This window comes from Melospiza georgiana, chromosome 8, assembly GCF_028018845.1.
Source record: "Melospiza georgiana isolate bMelGeo1 chromosome 8, bMelGeo1.pri, whole genome shotgun sequence".
NCBI classification, from domain to species: domain Eukaryota; kingdom Metazoa; phylum Chordata; class Aves; order Passeriformes; family Passerellidae; genus Melospiza; species Melospiza georgiana.
In genome coordinates this window covers 19,933,475-19,953,644 of record NC_080437.1, presented here as the reverse complement: position 1 = coordinate 19,953,644, position 20,170 = coordinate 19,933,475, and the positions used below count along the sequence as shown (strand labels likewise).

Here is a 20,170-nt window from a genome sequence, read left to right as displayed (position 1 = left end):
GTTCACAGCCTTTCAGAAACTGAATAGCTTCTCCAAACTTTGAAAGTTGTTTGTGATAACAAATTGCTGCTATTTCAGAAACTGGTAATTGATGGCTAAAAACTTCTAGATATTTGGAAGAGATGTAATACTTCAGTGAAGTAACAGAGCATGTAAAAAGGAAATATTTTCCAGGAAAATTAAGTACAGAGTTTATTAGTTCAAATTCTATATATTTTCCATGTATCATTTTAGGAGAAATCTCAATGTTGGTCACACTTCTTGAAGAAAATGTACTAGCTATATGGAGGTGAAGTGCCTAAATTGCTGGACAGCTTCGAGTTAACCTTGTAGTTTGCTCTTGGTTATTTCTGGATCACTTTTCCCAATGCACACTAGAGGGCAATCTGCTCCTTCCCAGGGGAGGCTGCTGCTCCTGTGCTGGCTGGTGGTGATTCGTGTTGGAGTGCAAAATTAATGGCAAATTCTTGTACAAATTATTGCCCTGCTTGGGTTTAGTATGGATTGTTTACCTACATGTCTCTTGATAAGCTGTGTAATCTCTAGTTGTTTTGATTTTAGTATGGTAAGTAGGAATTTCCTTCCTTGGTTTGAGTCTTGTCATAACCCAGTCAGATGAAATAATCAAGTTGTGGCATGTCTCAGTTCCAGTAGTGATGCACTCTGAAGCAGTGACTATCAGCATGTGTCGATTTGAATTTCTTTTTCTGGAACTCAAAATTAAGACCCCCTGTGCCTGATAGCATAACGTTGTAGTACTGAAAGAAACATAAATGCATTCTTATGATATGACTTTAGAAGGTATCATATCTGCCTGCTAGACTGCAGACCATGAGTGTAATTTTGTGATTTAGCAGACTGCTACTCTAAAATAGAGATTTCCATTCCTGTTAGGATAGGTGTATAAAAGAGGAAAACAGTGACACTTCATGTGTTTTTAGTAAGTTCTTTTTTACAACTTAGCTGAATTCATGATTTCATGTAATGAAATAAGAAGAATCCTGTATAAACATTAGCAAATCATCAGTTTTAAACAGCAAACTGATGGCTGTTTTTGGTCATCCAATTTTTTCCCTGGATATGCTCTTTTTTCCCCCAGCATTATTTTTGCTTCTGAAGACATCTTGACTTGAGATCAAAATATGCTTCAGTGAAACTGGCTCTGTAAACCTGACCAGCTTTGTGTTGTCTTAGTTTTTCAGTGCTTTCAGTCTTGGCAGTGGTTGGAGCTTATGTGTTTTTGGAGATGGTGGTGTTTATTTTGAGTTAATAGAACAATACCAAGTTCATGACTAGTTCCATAAAGACAGACTTGAAGTATTTTCTCAAAAGGTACTGCTGAAAAGTCCATCTAGAGACTTCACACAATCAGCTTCCTTTCATGAGAAGAAGTGTATGATTGTTTGCTCTTGCACTGCATTCAGAACAGTAGCTTATGGATGTTTTTAATCTGTTGTGTGCCTTGCCAGTTTCTGTAGGATTTTGTCAGTTTACCCACCACATTCAGTGTGCCTGCACTAAATGGCACTTCCAGGAGAGAATTCCAACAAATGCCAAATTGTCAGTGAAGCGCTGTTGGTCGAGTAGTACACAGCCAGCTAGAGTACACTTCACCTTTAGAGGCAGATGGGTTTGCGTCACTGAAACACAAGTTCATCATTTTGTTGCAATGTCGAAGATCCTTTGATACTTTCTCAGCAGTGGGGGAATGATGGGACAGGAGGGTAATTCTCTGAGCTGCCTGGAGTCCAAATAAGTTGAGACTGCAAACCACAAATCACACTGTAATTCCAGAACCTCATAAAACTCATTCTCTTAATAATAACTGCATTACAGATTTAGAGCATGTCACCCTGAAGATGGTGATGTTTCCAACTGAGTCTTCTGTATAAGATTATACAGTGCTTCACTTTTCTCTACAGGAAGGAAGTTAAATTTAAGTGTTCGATTAAATTAATAAAATAGCTTTGGAACACCTAAACTTTATCAAAACTTTGGTGGAGGGGGGGTTTAAGGGGAGTGAGATTTAGGACTTTAAAGTTGCCAGGCTTTTTGGTGCTATGAGCTGTTGATTCCATTATATTAGCAATTTTGTCTATAGAAAATTAGAAAATTATAACTAGCTATAAAACGTATACATTTATAATACACTTTAATATATCAGACATTTCAAGCATTTACTTGCATAATTCTCTCCTCCAAAGCATTGCTATTTTAAATCATGACATCAGAGCATGTGGAGTTGTTTTGGGTTTTTTACTTGATCAAAATTCAGTGTAATTTTCATGCAGAATCTTTTCCATGCTATAATTGAATGTTGATTCCTTGTATTACTGCAGGAAGTGGCAAAAAGAACGTTTGAAGGATAAAGAACATCAAACAGCTGAGGAACTTTCTGAAGAAAGTGACGTTGAATTTGAAGAGGGTTTCAAAGTACCCAGATTTCTCTTCAAAAAGCTTTTTAAGTATGTATTATGTGCTTTATTTCAGTATGATGCCACTCTATGCTGTTAATAATATTAGTAGAAGTAGTCACAGTGAGTTCCCGATAACCTTTGCTGTAACGTGTACTTTAGTGAATGATGCCTCAACTTTGCTTCAATTGTTTCAGTAGGATTCTTTCTTTTTTAAAAGATTTCAGGATCAAACTTCAAAGAAATAAACTTATTGTGAGCACAAAATGTAATTATGTGAAGATAACTGACTGATGTGAATATTGTAAATGTGAATTAGCTAAACTATGAATTGAGAAGCTCTCCTTGTCTATTTGTATAAATGAATTCTTTTATTGATATGGGCTTGTTCCTAATTCAGGTGTGGAGTGGTAGAATAATTTTCCTTTGAAACATAAGATGATGGTAAGTTGTGATAAAAGAAAACAAGAAACAGGTGTTTCTCTGATTGAGTGGAGTGAAATTTTCTGCCACTAGAAAATATGGAGAACTTTTTCTTTAAGTAACTACTGAAAGTCTTTTCAAAGTAACTGTTGGTAATTCATACTATAAAATAATCTTGAACATTTTCTCAGGTAAAATTTTAAAATATAGGGAGTAAATCTTAATTCCTCTGGTAGATGGAAAACACTCTACAACTCATTCTTTAGTTATTTAATGCTTAATTACAGATTTCAACATAAGTGTTTTCTGTTTCAGTTTTTTAAAACATAGTGCCCCATGATGCTTTCAAGTTCATCTCAAAAAAAAAAAAACCAACACAACTACATGCATAATGGGCTTGAATTCAGTTTTGTTGGCAACATTTCACACAGAAGGAAAATCTTCTCGTCTCTTGAAAGCAAAGTCTGTTGAAACGTTACTGTAGTAGAAAGCCCTGGTTTATAATGGGTGTGTGTGGTAACCCTTCCAAGAGAACCACTTAGTCTTGACCTCAGAGAAATTATTACTGTTGTCCTGTAGTCCTCAGAAGGAAAGCACTAGCTCAGAAATGGGGTTGAATTAATGCCTTGGTTGCTGGGACCATCCAGAGCCAATATGTGGTCTCCAGTTGTTTATGCGAAGGTACTGCACAAATATTCATCTTGAGGACGGATGTGTGGTCTGAGCAACCCGAAGGGAAATGAAATAGAGCAGTCACTAAAAATTAATCTTGAAGATGCAAGCCTCACTAATGAAGGGTATCCCTGCAAGCATGAGTCAGTTGGCAAAACTTCTTAAGTGGTTAGAAAGATCAATTGCCATGAATGATTTGTCTGACTCGTAACTTAACTGCTGAAATCTCCAGTGTAGGAAAGCCCATGGTCAATAGGCATTAAACTGTGGAGTTCTGAGCAAGTTTAGTACAAAACAAGGAAGGGTATTGGCCCAAGGACATGTATAGCATGTACTTAAAGTGATCTTCCTGCATAGTTAAATTCCAAAGAAATTAGCGCATGCTGGAAATAGGATCCTGACTCTCAGGTTTGTTTTTTGGAAAGTCTGTTAAAGTGGACAGTCTATTTCTTCCATGCACACTTGTCTGCTTTGCTAAATATTGATCAGGAATAACATGGATGCTGCTGTGGAACAAAACTTAGCAGACCTGCAAACATTGCCTTTTGCCATCTGCATAAGCCTACAAGAATGCTCTCTCTATGTTTTCTTTTTAGAAAACAGCCTTCATCACTGTGTGCTTCCAGTGTGTGATTTCCTTGATAAATCTGGAACACAATTTTGTCTCTGCAGCAATGCAGCTGAACTCTGGTGTCTGCTGTGGTGAATTTTGATGCATCACAGCATGATTGCTTGTGTGCAGTGCAATACAATGTAACTATTTTGGAGGGCCAGCAGCACTTTTATTTACTTCCAGAATATTTTTGGAATTTAAAAAAAAAAAAAACCCCAAACAAAAAACCTTATAAAAATTGGTGCAATAAAAGTGTAAGGTTGAAAATAATTCATTATCTTTCCATATAACCACAAAAATGGAGTTCCTTTAACTTTTGAATAGTTACATTGCATGTTTATATGATCATACAAAAACAGCACCTGCATCTTTTATGTTTTTATATAACCATGCAGTAGAATTTTTCACAAGCTTAATTATCTACTGTGAAACTTTCTCAGGAGAAGGAAGGAGAGGGAGAAATATGTTTATAAATTAATCTAATTTTAAAGCTCTTGTATTATTTTTTAGTATTACATACAGTTTGTATTAGGAAGTTATTGAATGGTTGTCTTCTGAAGAGACATGCTGAACATTTGTCTGGGGGAGCACCTTCTGACTGGAATTAGGGTTATTTTCAATTCCTTAATGTTTTTCAGAAGATGTTTTGTCTTCATAAAATGTAGTAATGATAGCATCTTAATCCAATTATAGCTAATCCTGCAAGCCATTTCATAGTTGTTTTATAGATTGCTGCATTTTAAGGTGAATTAATTTCTAATAAAAGGGTTTCTTAAGGGCTTCGTGGCATAATGCTTTTGAGACACTAGCAGATAGTGTGATGTCTGAACCATTAGATGTGTTCTTTGATCATCTTTTTTTAACTACTCAAGCCATTTGTTTGTCTCCATTTAGCATTCTCTAAATCCATACCAAAGTCATCACAAATTGATTTTTAATAGTACTTTGTAGACACTAGTGTCATTAGCTGTCAGTAGTCCTAAATATTATTTGTTCAAGGATGGAAACAGGATTTTGAAATGCACATAAGAAATCACCTAAAATGAATGACCCCTATTTAAAAAGTGTTTTGCTCTTTGCTGTGCTCTGCACTCCAGAAATTCATGCCATCAAGAAAATTATCAGTAAACTTTTTTTCCTGTAAGTTACAAGGCACTGAGGTGCTGAAACATGTTTGATTTTTTTTAAGTGATTTAAAGGTATGCTTTTTCATTTATTTCTTTTCTTTTCAATTTAACCCCCACACATGATATGTTATTCCTACTGGTCTCACTATTTTGTGTTATTATAAAAAGGTATGTCCTAAAGTGATTCTCAGCCCAGTATCTTATCTTCACCTTTTTAGCTTGCTGTCATAAATCTTGTTTTTAGTCCACTTCTTTTAAATGGAATGTATTTTACATCATTGCTTGTACTATTTCCAGTGAAGGGACTGGGAGTAGAAACTGCCCTGATGCTCTCACATAATGCTCTGCTGTATCCCCTGCACTGCAATAGTATCTATTGCTTAGTCTTGGTTTTTTTCTTCATTGAAAGAGACTAAATGTTATTAAATAAATTTATGCTTAAAAAAGTATGATTTGGCAGATGTGATCCGTTTTTGTAGTAGAGTATGAAGTCTGTACCCCTTACAAGTCCACTTTTTCCTTCAGTTCAAGGAATATGTTCCAAATAATATTATTTACTAGACCCCTGCATCTTGTCTTTTGTGAAAAGATAATGCTTTATAAGAGTAACTTTCAAAGTTGCTTTTAGCACTTAAATACATATATGAAATAAAATACCCTCTAATTACAATGACTGTCGCTTTAATTACAAATGTTTTAGTGTTGCATGAAGAACAAAAGTCACATGTAATGTCTGAGTGCATCAAAAATGTATGACCTAGTAAATACAGCGCTCATGTAAAACACACATCCAGCATGTTACAGTAACTGGTATGAGAACCTTGCCAAATGATTAATTCATGAGTACTTTCTGTTATGATCTGTATTATCAAACATTTGCCATCTTCTTTTTCCTTGTTTTAGGTACCAGCAGACAGGTGTTAGGTGGCTTTGGGAATTGCACTGCCAGCAGGCAGGAGGAATTCTGGGAGATGAGATGGGATTGGGCAAGACCATTCAGATAATTGCCTTCTTGGCAGGTCTGAGCTACAGCAATATGAGGACTCGTGGTTCAAATTACAGGCAAGTGCTTCTCTGCAGACTGTCAGTCTGTGGAGCTCAATTAATATTTCATCAGATGTATTACTGGTGGAGGAGGGTCCTGTGAATTATTAATGACATTTCAATTACAATATTCCTTTAATTCTTTTAGTGGGGGACATCAAAGGAAAAATTTTACGAGACAATGGAGCTGTAGGGCAGGAAAAATTAAACATGTAACACTTTTAATGAATTCCAGGCATTGATGCTTCATTTTGCAGATGAGCCACACTAGATATTTTGGGTCAATACAGTGTCTAAGGTTACCTTCCACAAATGGATTGTTTACAAACTCAATTACTTTAATATCAATAGTTTACACAATATGGAATTTTAAATTAGATGTAATACCTTTAGTTCCATTTATTAAATTTTACATTAAAATATTTGTTCTGGCAAGCCACCAGGTAAATGTTTTACAGGAAGTAGCAAGCTGATTTGCAGTGAAAGTTAGAGTTTCTGATGGGCAGGGAATTATCCATGCCAAAAATTAGTAGTAAGAGTAAAACCAGTAACTTATGCGGAGGAATTTCAATCTGCTTATTTTTTTGTTGTTGCTGCTTTTCAAGACTTATGCTAGTGTTAATGGCCTTTCTTACAAGATATTTTATGGTTTTTTGTTACTGAACAATGCTTTGAAATTGCTCCTTCATGGGTGGCATTACTGGCAAGATACTTGTTTGCATCCTTAGATTTGCAAAAGCACTCATGAATCGTACTTGAGTTTTCTACTTCTGTTGGCCTGTTTACCTGATGTAAATAGCTGCATGAAATTTAGCAACTATCATAGTACTGTTCGAAGCAAATAATTACCTTTATGTAGAGGTATGTTTAAATTATGTTTAACTTGTACACAAATTGTAAAATAATGCTTTAAAGAGAAAATATTCCTGTTTTCTCTCTGGTTTCTTTCTACTATAGTCTTAATATAAAAATAAACTCCATAGATCCTTCATTCAGGCCAGCTGATTTACTTTAATATGGCTGCCTGGTTAAGGATGCTATTATACAGATTATTTTATATTCCCTACCCCACTTGGGAGACCACTGAGTTGATGGAAATCCTTCAGGGACATCTCTTGACACTGTTGAATAGCACAAAACTACAATAAAAGTTTGAAAGGGCCAAAATCGATTTGCCCATCTAAGTTGCAGTGCTCTTTCTGCATGTAAGATAACGTGTTGAGTTTCATGTTTTGTCTGGTGCATGTCACTGCATCATGACTGTAATTCTGTGGGAGGAAACAAGGTTTAATATATTGGTGAAGCTTGCTCTGATTTTGTGTGTGTGATGCTGTAAGGCAGACAGTCAAAACAACTTCATCTTTAATAGTTAAGTGTTTTCCTGCCCTGGGCTGCGAAGGCAGTAATATTGGTTACCAGTAGTACTGGTTAACTTGTTTCTACTTGGATGAGTGTAGTCTGATAGGCAGGAGACTCCCTGGGCAGCCTTTCTGCAGGGCCAGCACTAAGAGGGGCAAAGCTGTGTTGTCGGCACTGTCAGTGTCTTCCCACCTAGCTTGGGTTTCCTTACCTTGGCGTGTAACAAAAACCTTTTGCTGCACACTTGCCTTCATTTATTTGAAACATCAGATGGGAAACTGACAGAAAGTTTATACACTGATTATTTACCCATCTGTGCTCTTCTGGATACTGAGACATAAACATAAACAGCTCAATCTCTCCTTTGAGTGGCAGAGATTAATTTCCATGGTGCTTAGGTAAATAAAAATCCATTGCCCCAGAAAAAGTGTGTTGCTCTTGCTGCCCTGTTCTCTTATTTTCACTCAGGTTTAGTTATTGTTTCAGCTTGAAAACGTGATTTGCCAGTCCTTGGAAACATTTGGTTATAATAAAACATTTTTGAGTGTTTAAAGATTATAAATACAGCATGAGTACAGTTTGCTTTTTCTTGGTAGTAAGTTGCAGGAATTTGAACTTATGTGCAATTCCAATTTCATCCAATTGAATAACAACAAATAAAGGATTGTTGTTATTTGGGCTTTATAAACCAAAAGAAATAGATTTGGATATATTGACCAAATATGACATTGACCATAAGCTATTAATACAATGCAGCTGTGAAAAAGGGACAGAATACAATATGGCAATATATTTGGAGTAGGAACAAGACAGTATTATTACCTTGGTACAAGGCACTAGTAAGACTTTGGTTTTGAATGTTTTAAATGTCACCTTTGTTCAAGGAAAACAAATATAAATTGGATAGGCAGCAGAGCAGATCTTGCAGTGTTGCAGTGATTAGGAGAATGAAGGATGCCTCCCAAGTGTAGCAGGCAGAAGTATATGATTTGTTTTGTTTTGTGGAACAACTCAGACTGGAAGAAGCTAGATGACTCTTTTATATAAATAAATAAAAGCTCTCAGGAGAATAATAAAATGTTGGCTAGTGGAGAGTGGGTAAAGTCAGACTAGTCACAGAAGAGTTTTCACACAGCCAAGCAGAGAGGGAGTGGAGTTTCTGAAAATTGATCCTAGGAGGTGTGAACTCTTTGTGTAAACTGAGGGGGGAAAAAAATCTGGATAAACGTTACATGTGAGCTTGTGTGAAAACAGACCAGGAGAATAAACAGATGTATTTTGTTACTACCCATGAAGAGTAAGAAACTAGTATGTTCTGGGAAAGTTGGCTTTTTTGCTGTAGGTATTTTTAAGAGCAATAGCAGTGATTATTTGGATTCATAGCATAGTTGAAGTTATTTTTCATGTCTCCAAGTTGTTTCTTCCCTTTGGATTGCAGGGAGTTTTAATTAGACCATGTAAGGTTATGTTATATTTGTTCATATTAAGCAATGTCCGGGTTGTTGTTCTGCATATGTATAAGCTTTTGATAAAGAATATTATTTCTTCATGGTAGCAGTTTCTGAAGATATTAAGGGGTTTAGGTTTTTTTAAGCAGGGTGTTGCTGTTGTCTGAGAAGTCCTTTATTGCTATCAGTGTGTGATCTTGAATGTATATTGTGATCTTTACATTGTTTATTTAGTGTCACTTGGATAGTACATAGACACAGATCAATGTATGATAACTGAAGTACTGCCTTTGTTTGCAGAGTCAATTTTTTCCATTTTTTAAAGAGCAAATATATTTGAAAAATAACTGCTAGTAACCACTACTTAATATATTTCTTACAGGATTGTTGGTATTTATTTGTGGCAGTTATTTGGCTGGTGTGCAAGGGATTTTTCCCTTCTTAACCTTAAGAGCAGCTCTGAACTTCATATACAGAAACTTTGTTTCAGACCTCTTTAGTAATTCTCAGTAATAAAATTACGAATAAGAAACTTATGAGAGAGTTTGAGCCAAGCTCAGATCTTAACATCCATGGATGATATAGTCTGTCACTTTAGAGTCCTTGTCTTATCAATAAACTATGGTGATGAGAGTGCAGTATATTACCAACATGAAGCAGAACACCTGTGTGTAAGTTCATTTGTGAGACTCTAGCTACACATTCCGTATAATAGAAGTAATAAAATAATTGCTTGTTAATGATTTCTTTTCACTTATAGAAACAGCAGTCACTAAAACCTGATTTGTAATATCACAGGAGGAAGTTCCCTTATGCCTTATTGTTTGGAGCTGTTCTATTCCTGTTTAGCTTGATAGATGCATCCATTAACTGTTCAATGAGTGGATTCTTTTTGCAGTACCCTCTTCATCTTCCTTTAAAAAACAGACTTCCAGGAAAACAAATTGCCAATTAATTTCCATAGCTCTCATATTCCACTTAAACAGTAAAGTATGTCATTTTAATGTGTGTATTTTAATGAGCCACTTAATGCAAATTATTTATTTCACATCAAGGGTTTTTTCCTTGAATACTCTATTTTAGGTACCAGGGATTGGGTCCGACAGTGATTGTCTGTCCAGCTACTGTGTTGCATCAGTGGGTAAAAGAATTCCACACTTGGTGGCCTCCATTTAGAGTTGCTGTGCTCCATGAAACTGGTTCTTATACAAAGAGTAAGGTAATGATTGACATTCATTTTGTAATTCTTGAGGCCTTCTTTTTATTGTCACTAGCAAAAAACAAAATCCCCTGTTGCTTAATTGCTTAATGCTTCTGTGTAGGAAAGGGCTTCTTGTGCCCTTTCTCTGAATGTATTAAAAGAACAAAAAGCTCATTGTCTTGTATAGATTTCATAGTAAACTGGACTAAAAGAGGGTTGACATAGAATACATGTTTATTATGATGAAAACTTGTATTGCCTGAATAAATTAAACATAGTAACAGGTTTCTTGCTTGAGTTTTCCTTGTGCTGTAGTCCATGCTAGGAGTTTGACTAGACTGTTTGTACACCAGATAAGTGCTTGTAGCACTTGTGAATCCTTTTCTTGCATTTCTTTGCATCACTATGTCATTGATCTGATATCTAATGTGTTTTGCCTGCATGGATAATTTCTCTTCAGTTGGTTGCTGTCAGTTGGTGTCACTCAGTCTCATTTTCTTTAATGACAGAGTAACTTTGTTAGTTTACATTGTTTCAAGCATTGCCCTTTCTGTCTTTCAGTTTTCTTTGACAGTCTCTTCATAGGCATGTTCTTAGTCTGTTGCTTAAGTTGGAAAGCCTGACTTCTCTGAAGTTTGAAACTTTTGTACATTGCAGGAACAAAACAAGGAAAACTTAGATTTTTATTTTCCCCATCATATTTCAAATGTTTAAATGAGTTTTCAGGATTCAGCAAAGCATTTTTAAATTTCTCTTTAAATATTTATTGAATTTCTTGTAATAACATTAAGATTATGTGGTGCTTAATTGCACTTGATTAAACGTATTCTGAAGTAATTGATGCAGTTACATTACCTAGCAAAAAAAGGAGTAGCACACTCTAATGTGCTAATAGCTTCCTGTTGTTCAATTAACTTGGTGTGTTTTCAAGCCCTAAAAGTCTGTTGACCTCAATAACACGGTCACGTCTTCCTAAATTAAATCATGTGTGCTTATTTTGGGCTGTTTCTTAATTAATGGACTTGACAGACTGACTCAAATTTTTCCATCTGCAGGAATAGTAAAGTTTTCAAGATTTCACCTTCCCACTGTCATCCTTCAAATATATATTCAACAACTTAAAATTGAAGATGTAAGCACTTTTGAGCAGATTTAGAGAACTCAACCTAATGCCTTATCTTCTAAGAGTGTAACAGTGCTTTAAACAGGTGTCACTGATAAGGTCTTAACCACATGCACGTTTTTCTCCTAGATGCCTCTTAATCAGAGAAGAGCAAGCTAAAGTAAGGAAAAAACCAACTTTCCTGTTTTACTTCCCCTATACCTGCAGTAAAAGTTTGGTGCTAATAAATTGGCATAAGTAACACTAGTACACTGAAAATATATCACATAAAATACAGGACAGGTGATTTACTCCTGCCTAGGATTTCTTTTCAAAATACATTATGAATACTTTAGTTCTGATCTTACAGCAATTCCCTTTGCTGATAAACTATGGCATTGCAGAAGACCACTTTTGCATGTCTTAACTTTGTAATGCTCATCCAGGGACCATTCTGCCTTTAAGCTCTGGCATAAGACATAAAAGAATAAGTTAAGTTAAATAAATATTAAAAGAGTGGTTAAACTGCATAAATTCTTTGAGATTAATTTTACTTAGCCAAAAACCAACTCCGTGTTCACCTGTAGTCTCAGTGTGGCACAGGCTTGTTTGGAATTAACAGGCAATTCCAGGATTCACCTGTTCTATTTGTGTATCTTTATCCTAAAGTAAATGAGAAGAGTTTCATGTTGGACAGCTCCAGGAGAGGATTGGGGAACAGAACTTTGTTATCAGCTTTGGAGTCAGAAAGGTCATTTCAGCTTCTGAGGGGGCAATTTTCTGTACCAGTGGAGGAACATTATTGTCCTCCAGACTAAATGAATGTCAGACAGTAAAGATCTTAATGGATTTTGAGGACTACCTTATCCTGTAGTGGTTGACCAGCAGGTTTGGTAAAACCCAGTATTGCAGCTTGTTCTCTACAAGTCTGTGAAAGAGGCATAGGTGATTTCTAAGGACAAATATTAATTGTAAAACTATTGGATGAGAATTTCAGAGAAAAAGGGTTAAGCAATGACAGATATCCCATTAGGCAGGACAGTGTTTCATAGCAGAAACACACACTGAGGTTAACAATTCCTGCTGATGTTAGTCACATACTGTTTGTAAATGTGTAAATTTGCATTCCCTTATTCTGGTCAAATGCAGGACACACAATGCAGCCCTAGAAAGTAATTGTCAAGTTCATGATGCTTGCAGCTGTGAAACCATCTACTTTAAGATGACTTTACACATGGAAAACTTTAGACCTTCTAGCCTCACAGTAGAGTACATAATCTACATTTAGAAAAGTCAATTTCAGAGGTTGCAGTTACCTGTATGATTGCATATGGAACTTGTGTTTTAGGAAAAGGCTCTGAGTTAAGGACCAGACTCAGATAAAATTAGTATCATGCTCCAAGAAGTAGCATTCTTGTTGAATATGTAATAAGTGTTTTAGCTCTTTTTATTGCAACTTTTACATCATTAAAAATTATAATGTGTTCTTTTGAAGCCTCTTTGTGGTGCCATTTAGGATTTTTGTTGGGGCAAGAAAATAATAAAGAGATTTTATATGTTGAATTTATGGATCCCCAGGCCTAGTGGTTGGTTATGAGATGGTGATAAGCCTACTGAAGAATGCACTTTTGATTCACAAATTATATATGGTTGGATAAGTGACTAGATACTATCTCTGACTTCATGCTTGCTTCAAAGATAGCTGAATGTTTAGTGAATTTTGTAGCTGTCACTAGTCTATGTCTTTAAGTTCAGTTTTAACATACACATTTTGGTCTAAGAAAATTACCTTTTTTTTTTTAATAACAATACATAAGAGTTCCGATTTCATGTCCTCTTAAATATTTTTAAAATACTGTCAAAAAAGAAAAAAATCTTACTTCTGTAAACATCAGTCCTAAAAATTGTCCTGTTTTTGTACCTTCAGAAAAAAAAATGTAGGTACATTGAGGTATTGAGAGGAAAAAGAGCATTTGCTTAGAGATATGTCCTGAGAATAAATAATGAACCTTTTAGCTGTAAGAAATGGTGCTTGCCAAAATTCATCCAGTCTTTGTACATCTCCTGTGCTCCAGTGAAGACAAGGCAACACCATCAACTTACCACCTAAGGTTGGGAGAAAATACTGTCCCTGAACTGTAAAGGCCTGAAGTACTGTGGTAACCAAAAATGCAAGTTCATAATTACTCAATATACTCACATGTTCCTCTTATTCATTAGCATCAGATAAAGGCCAGAGTGCAGAATTTCAGAATTAGGTAACTGCTGTGTAATCTGGCATTAGCAGGATTTGTCTCTCTCAAGCACACTTTTTTTAACTTAGTGTAACAGTGCGTGACCTGAAATATTTCATTATAGTGTATTTCCAGAGAAAAAATAAAATTTAGACATGCCTTAATCTAACTAAATGAAGAAACTGTGTATTAAAGAAATTATATGTATATAAATTATATATTGTGTGTGTTTGTATTTTATATTTTAATATATTTTATATGCAAAATATTGTAAAATAGCCTAAATTATAAAACACCACACCCTCAAGAGTTTGTATCCAATATTAGATCCATTAGCATGTTTTAAAATATTTAGAATTATTCCAAGAACGGCACTTAAAGTGAAGGCAACCTTGAAAAGGTACCAAATGCAGTAAAATGAGACTTAGTAATTGTTGTACTGTGAGCTGATAAAATTGTGTTGTTCTGTTTCTTCATTGTCAGCACAAATCCTTGTTTATTAAAAATTTAGCTTGAAGGAAACTTTAATTAATTACAGGTTCAGTAAATCCTGACTAGGATTCTGCCTTGGTGTGTTTACAATGAATGGCCTTCATGTGCCTGTGTTTCACTTCTGTTCTCTCTGCTACCTGACAGCGTGATTTATGGCTGTTGTTTTCTACGAGTCCACTGTTTGCCCTCTAGGAGGGATTGGTCTCTTGAGCCTCCATAATAACAGCAGCACTTTCACAAAACATCTTTTAATGACAAGAGTGTAGCATTCTGTAAGTCAGGCTAATTGCAGACATACCCTATTAATTGCAAAAATTAGGAGAGGTTACATATTTTACAAGCTTTTAATTTTAAATCACCCGAGATGATTTGTCTTAAGTGTTTGGGTAGTGATGTCTACAATATTCTATGACAGACCATTGCTGAGACTTGAGAAAAGTTGCAGACTATGGATAATGTACCAGGTAGAATTAAGCTGTGGATGCCCACACCTGCAGAGAAATCCTGTTCTGTCTGTAATACAAATTATTCTAAAGATTACATATTCTCTTGAGACTCGTGATACCAACATTAAATAATGTGTTGTGGTTTTATCAGGAGATGATAATCAGAAAGCAGATATTCTTGAACAGTGAAAAGAATTTTTTGAATCTTGGGGTGTGTGTAAGTAATTTTACAGTAAAAGGTCATGGATATTGACACCATCTTAGTTTTTGATATGGGTTTTTCTCTTTTGTTTGGTTTTTAATTGTTTTTTGTGGGCTGTGTTTTAATTAAAAGGCACTTCTAGTAATAAGGGATTTGTCTTTACTTTAGCAAATTTAGTGGTGGTTGTACTTTCTGTTTTTCCCTTCTCATCATCTGCTGTTTAAGTCTTCTAGATTTATACATGGAGGATAACTGTAATAAAGATGAGTCCTGAACATTGTCAGAAATGATGTAGACTGTCCCTGCCCTACATAACTTGCAGCTATAAAGGCTAGTAAAAACCTGGGGGAAGGTTAAAGCTTACCAGAGAAGCACAAAATTTGAAGATTGGTAGCAACTATGTTAGTCTTATAATGAGAAAATTTAGACAGAATTTAGGATTAAACAAATATATTTTTGTATTTGTTTTTCAGTATTTCACTTGTTTAATTTTCCTCTAACATTCTTGCTTGCAGTACACAAAGCTGAGTTTGTGAAGCAAATATAGGAGAACTTGAAGAAACCCATTACCTTAATCAAATCCAATGTTTGCTTTTTCAGACATTGCCTTTAAAAAGTTGAAAATAAAAACCATTTATTCCTTCTGACCAGGCTTTTGGTAAATTCTGATTTGCTGTAACACAGTATTCAAGTGCTTCATTCTTTCACAGATGAGCTAAGAAAAATATAATCAAAATCTTGCATATTCTTATTTTCATTGCAAAGTAAATTATAGATCTGGTTTCATAATACTTTGTATACATACCTTGGATAGCAAATCTGTGTGTGTGTAGGTCTGAGGATTCTGTTCCACTGACAATGTTCACCTTTTGTTTTTAGGTGAAATTAATTCATGAAATTGCTTCATGCCATGGGATTTTAATTACATCTTACTCGTACATTCGTCTGATGCAAGACAACATCCACACATATGATTGGCACTATGTCATTCTGGATGAGGGTCACAAAATCCGAAATCCAAATGCTGCAGTCACACTTGCATGCAAGCAGGTACTTTATAAAAAAGAAATGTATGTGCTCTGGAGAGAGGTTTCAATGTCTAGTAGCCTATCATAAAAATATATGATTGATCATTAAAAAAGAATAAAAGCATACATCACAATGGTCTGTATTTGACTATTTAACTTACTTTACTTTTCTAATGAATTTACATGGGTAAATTTACACAAGTGTGGTAGAGGAAAAAAATTATAAATTTTAAATTGCATAGTAATTTACCAGTACTGATAAATGTCAGATTGCTGGTGTGAATTTTCTGCTAACAGTTTATGAACAATGTATTGCAGAAATCAGGTTTTTTCATGAGTGTGAGGCCACATATTTTGGCATGAGAATTTATTGTTGGTGAAGTTGAATATCCTCTGAGGTAGGAGGCAGGACACACCAGGAACCATGAAAATAACTTTCTTTTGGTTTTGTGGTTTTTATTAATAGTTCCGCACACCCCATCGAATCATCTTGTCTGGCTCCCCTATGCAAAATAACCTAAAGGAGCTCTGGTCCCTCTTTGACTTTATATTCCCAGGAAAATTGGGAACCCTCCCTGTGTTCATGGAGCAGTTTTCTGTCCCAATAACCATGGGAGGATATTGCAATGCCTCTCCTGTCCAGGTAAATGCATCCAAAATATCATTTTGCTTGAAGGAAACTATTCCAGCTGTTACTGTTGTTTCTAAACCAACTTCTAAATGTACTTAATGCTGTATGTTTCTGGACACTAACCAGAAAAATGTGTGTATGCATTACTGCTGCTTGTGTAAAAAAATCATTCAACTGAGACTGTTTCATTTATACAGGAGTGCACTTTATATACAAGGTTTTCTTGTCAAAAGTCCTAAAGCTTAGGTCATTAAAAGTATTCTTTGATATGAAGATAAACAGATTGGAGTGGAAGGTGACTGATTCCACATTTTAATGTATTTAAATAGATCAAATATCAAGCTTTGGCAAATTATGCAGTAAGTAGAATTCTTAAATCCAGTTCAGAAACAGTTTTTATTTCAAAAAGGTAATTAGGTGTTGGAAGTCTGGCAGTAGATAAATTAATTTTGAAAGCAAAAAATTACTTGGGAAATTATTTTGAATAAGTGTCTATTAATCTTTGTAGTTGTGATTCTCAGTATTGATGACAGCTTAAATATTTTTCTATTTTTAACTAGATAGCAAATAAATTGTCTGCATCATAATCTACAGACTAAGACTAAGTTTCATATAAATACTATTAAATTTGTATCTTTCTAACTGCTGTTTGTAATGTTTTTCCATGCATGCATTGCTGAAGTTTTATTTTCTTTTCAAGTTTAGGTACTTCTCTTGTATAAGTATTAGTAATTTACTAAGTTGGCCTTTCAATTGTTTTTATATATCAATATTTTTTATTGTCTCGTTTTAATACAAATTAAGGTATTTTTAGCCATTATTACAGTTAATACCTATCTCACACATCCATTACCCCTTATAGAACTGTATTCTCCATTTAGGGCCAGAGTGACCTTCAGTTTCTGTCATCATGGGGATTTTCTTGTACCGATTTTTTTTTTTTAGATGTCTCAAGTGTGCACTAATCTTCACTTATTGTCTGGTAACCACCACCATTGCTGCAGGCTTCTTTTTTGATCTTTACTATATGTATTAGCACTTTTTCATGAGGGTCTTGGTTTTGTACTGATTTATAGTCACTTCTTTCTTTGGTTTCTAAATTAAATATCTTATTTTGGTCTCTTTTAAAGACAAATCTGATGTATCTGAGGAAGCCTTACTTACTCAGTTTTATTGTTGCTAACAAGAATTTTATTGCAATTCATGTTGTGTTGAACATGTAACTATAGATTTTATTTATTTTTATTTTATTTTTTAAATTTTAAATTTTTTTTTATTACCTAATTTTATTAGTATTTTCCTATTGCTGATTATATAATTTTGCTAGTTGCTAGAATTAAAATCAAGAACCAAAATACAACTTGTGCCTTTTCTTCCTTTTTTCAGGTAAAAACTGCATACAAGTGTGCCTGTGTATTACGGGACACCATAAACCCCTACTTGCTGCGAAGAATGAAGGCTGATGTAAAAATGAGCCTTTCACTTCCAAATAAAAATGAACAGGTTTGCTTATTTTCACAACTAGATCTGAGTCCTCACTCTCCCCAAAACTCAGTCTTTGATGAAAATGTGGAGATAATTTGTGCTAGTAGCAGATAAAATGGTGGTTTAACTAAAGATAAGGAACAGAGCTTTCAAGATTCATATTCTTTCATGATTGTACTGAGTATTAAATTACTGCTGTCTTGCAGGGTCTGTATGAGTTCACTTATCTAAAAAGTAAAGGGTAGATGAAGTGTAGTCAGGGCTACTTAATGCTGTCCCCTTGGGTCTCAAGTGCATTGAAATGAGTTCTCTGTCTGTTTCCTTTTGTACAGCAGGAAACAATTCAGCATTGTTTCCTGTCGTAGAAAGATTAATTTGGGCAGCAAATAATACAGAAATACTTGCTGGCAGTTGTTCATATTGCAAGCTAGATGGCCTATACATTATAATAAATTTTCAAAATATTAGGCTTGTGGTGTCAAACTTGTTTGCTCTACTACAAAGTGGAATGTTTCTTTAGGAAACATTTTCATTCAAAGTAGAGGAGGTTGAAAGTATTGGTTAACAGAAATTCCTACAAATACTCACTTGTAATTATTAGCTTCTTCTTCAGGTTTCAGTGCTTCAGGCATTTATGTTCTGTTCTGACTCCTTCCTGTCTTCCCACTTTAAAAGAGAAGTAGACATGTTAAGTCTTTGTAAGACAGTGCTGAAAGGTACATAATAAATAAATAGGCCATACTGTGTATATGCAGCCTAATGATCTTTTTTTAACTAATTTTTTAATTTCTATATACTATTTTTAACCAACTTCTTAATATCTAGATATAAAAGAATTTGATCATAGACAGTTTAAATAAATTTGATTTTTGCTCTTGCCAGTCACAGGGCACTACATCAGTTTGATATAGAGCATAATATTGGGTGCCTTGCAGGATGCAAGGAAGTGATTTTGTTCAATTTTAGCCCACCAGAGCACCTGAGAAATCATTATATTTCATGCTTAAGGTCTAAAGACAGGACAGACCATGTCTGCTAAACTTCTAAGAATTTGCAAGTTGTAAGGGAGGTGACAGATGCACAATGGAAAGAGTTGACTATAAACAGCTTTGAGAGAATGCTAACATTTCACAGTTCTAGTTTTACCTCATTAAAACTAGAAAATGGCAGCACTTCCAAAACTAAAGTGATTTGAGAGGAAGATCTAACTACTGGGAAAGAGCACATAAAACCTCATGAAACTCATCTTAATGATCATGTTCATTCTCTAAATTTTTTTTTTTATTTATTTCTAGTGATTTCTGTGCAGTATTTTTTGACTTAGTTTTTCTGTATGTCACACATCTCTGAACTTTCATTGTAGCACATAGTAAAATTCTGAAATTCCCACAGGTTGGGCTTGAGTGGTTGGTTTGTTTTGTAGGTCCTCTTTTGCCGTTTGACAGAGGAGCAGCGTCAAATCTATCAAAATTACATCAACTCTAAAGAAGTTTACCAGATTCTCAATGGAGACATGCAGGTGGGCATTAATAAGGATACTGACAGATATGGTTGGATGGATAAAATCATGGACTGGCCCTTGCACTCTTTTAGCTGAATTCTGAGCAGTAGGGGAAGCAAACACACTGATCTCAATTCAGTTTTTGTAGTTGTCTGTTTTTTTTCTCAGAAATGTTAGATGAAATATGTTTGAGTTAGTGATCCATATGTAGTGACATGACCAGATAAAAGTAGGAATGGAATGAGCTTCCCAGTATGTTTGTGATCTTGGGAACCAATTCTGGCTTTTTGGATGACCTGTTTTAGGTAACTGTATTCATGCTTTTAACCAATTGCCCAAGTGAAGCAAAGGAAAAGCATAGTTACTTCTGGGAGTACAATTCAGGTGTGATAACTTTGTTATGATTTCACAGTATTAACAGAAAGCAGAGCAAATAAGCAAACAGCCTTGTTACTGTCTTACTAGTCACTTCTCAACATCTTCTGCCTCCATCCTCATGATGTAAGTGTTGAAATTGCTGTGGCCAAGTGGAAGGCATAATTGGCTGCTGCTGCCTGTGTAGAATGTGCTGTGGAATCCTCCATTGCACACATCTGGTTTGTTTGACATTTTTATGCATGCGATGGATGTGTCTCCCTTCCATTTTAGCCCTTGTTTGTAGGAGGAGAGATATTATGTGTTGGCTATAATGTGTAGTTCACCATATTTTCTTGTCTTGTGAGCTGTGAAATCCATTCTCTCTGCATAC

General features: G+C 35.0%; 1 protein-coding gene across 3 annotated transcripts in view; it reads left to right on the top strand.

Moving 5' to 3' along the window:
* Window positions 1-20,170, top strand: part of ERCC6 (ERCC excision repair 6, chromatin remodeling factor) — a 41,648-nt gene that overhangs the window by 12,301 nt on the left and 9,177 nt on the right. For all 3 annotated transcript variants that reach the window (XM_058029524.1, XM_058029522.1, XM_058029525.1), the window contains 7 exons: window positions 2,340-2,465; window positions 6,153-6,311; window positions 10,184-10,319; window positions 15,657-15,827; window positions 16,272-16,448; window positions 17,823-17,939; window positions 19,345-19,440. In XM_058029524.1, the coding sequence (XP_057885507.1) occupies window positions 2,340-2,465; window positions 6,153-6,311; window positions 10,184-10,319; window positions 15,657-15,827; window positions 16,272-16,448; window positions 17,823-17,939; window positions 19,345-19,440 (982 nt within the window). The remainder of the gene's footprint in view (window positions 1-2,339; window positions 2,466-6,152; window positions 6,312-10,183; window positions 10,320-15,656; window positions 15,828-16,271; window positions 16,449-17,822; window positions 17,940-19,344; window positions 19,441-20,170) is intronic.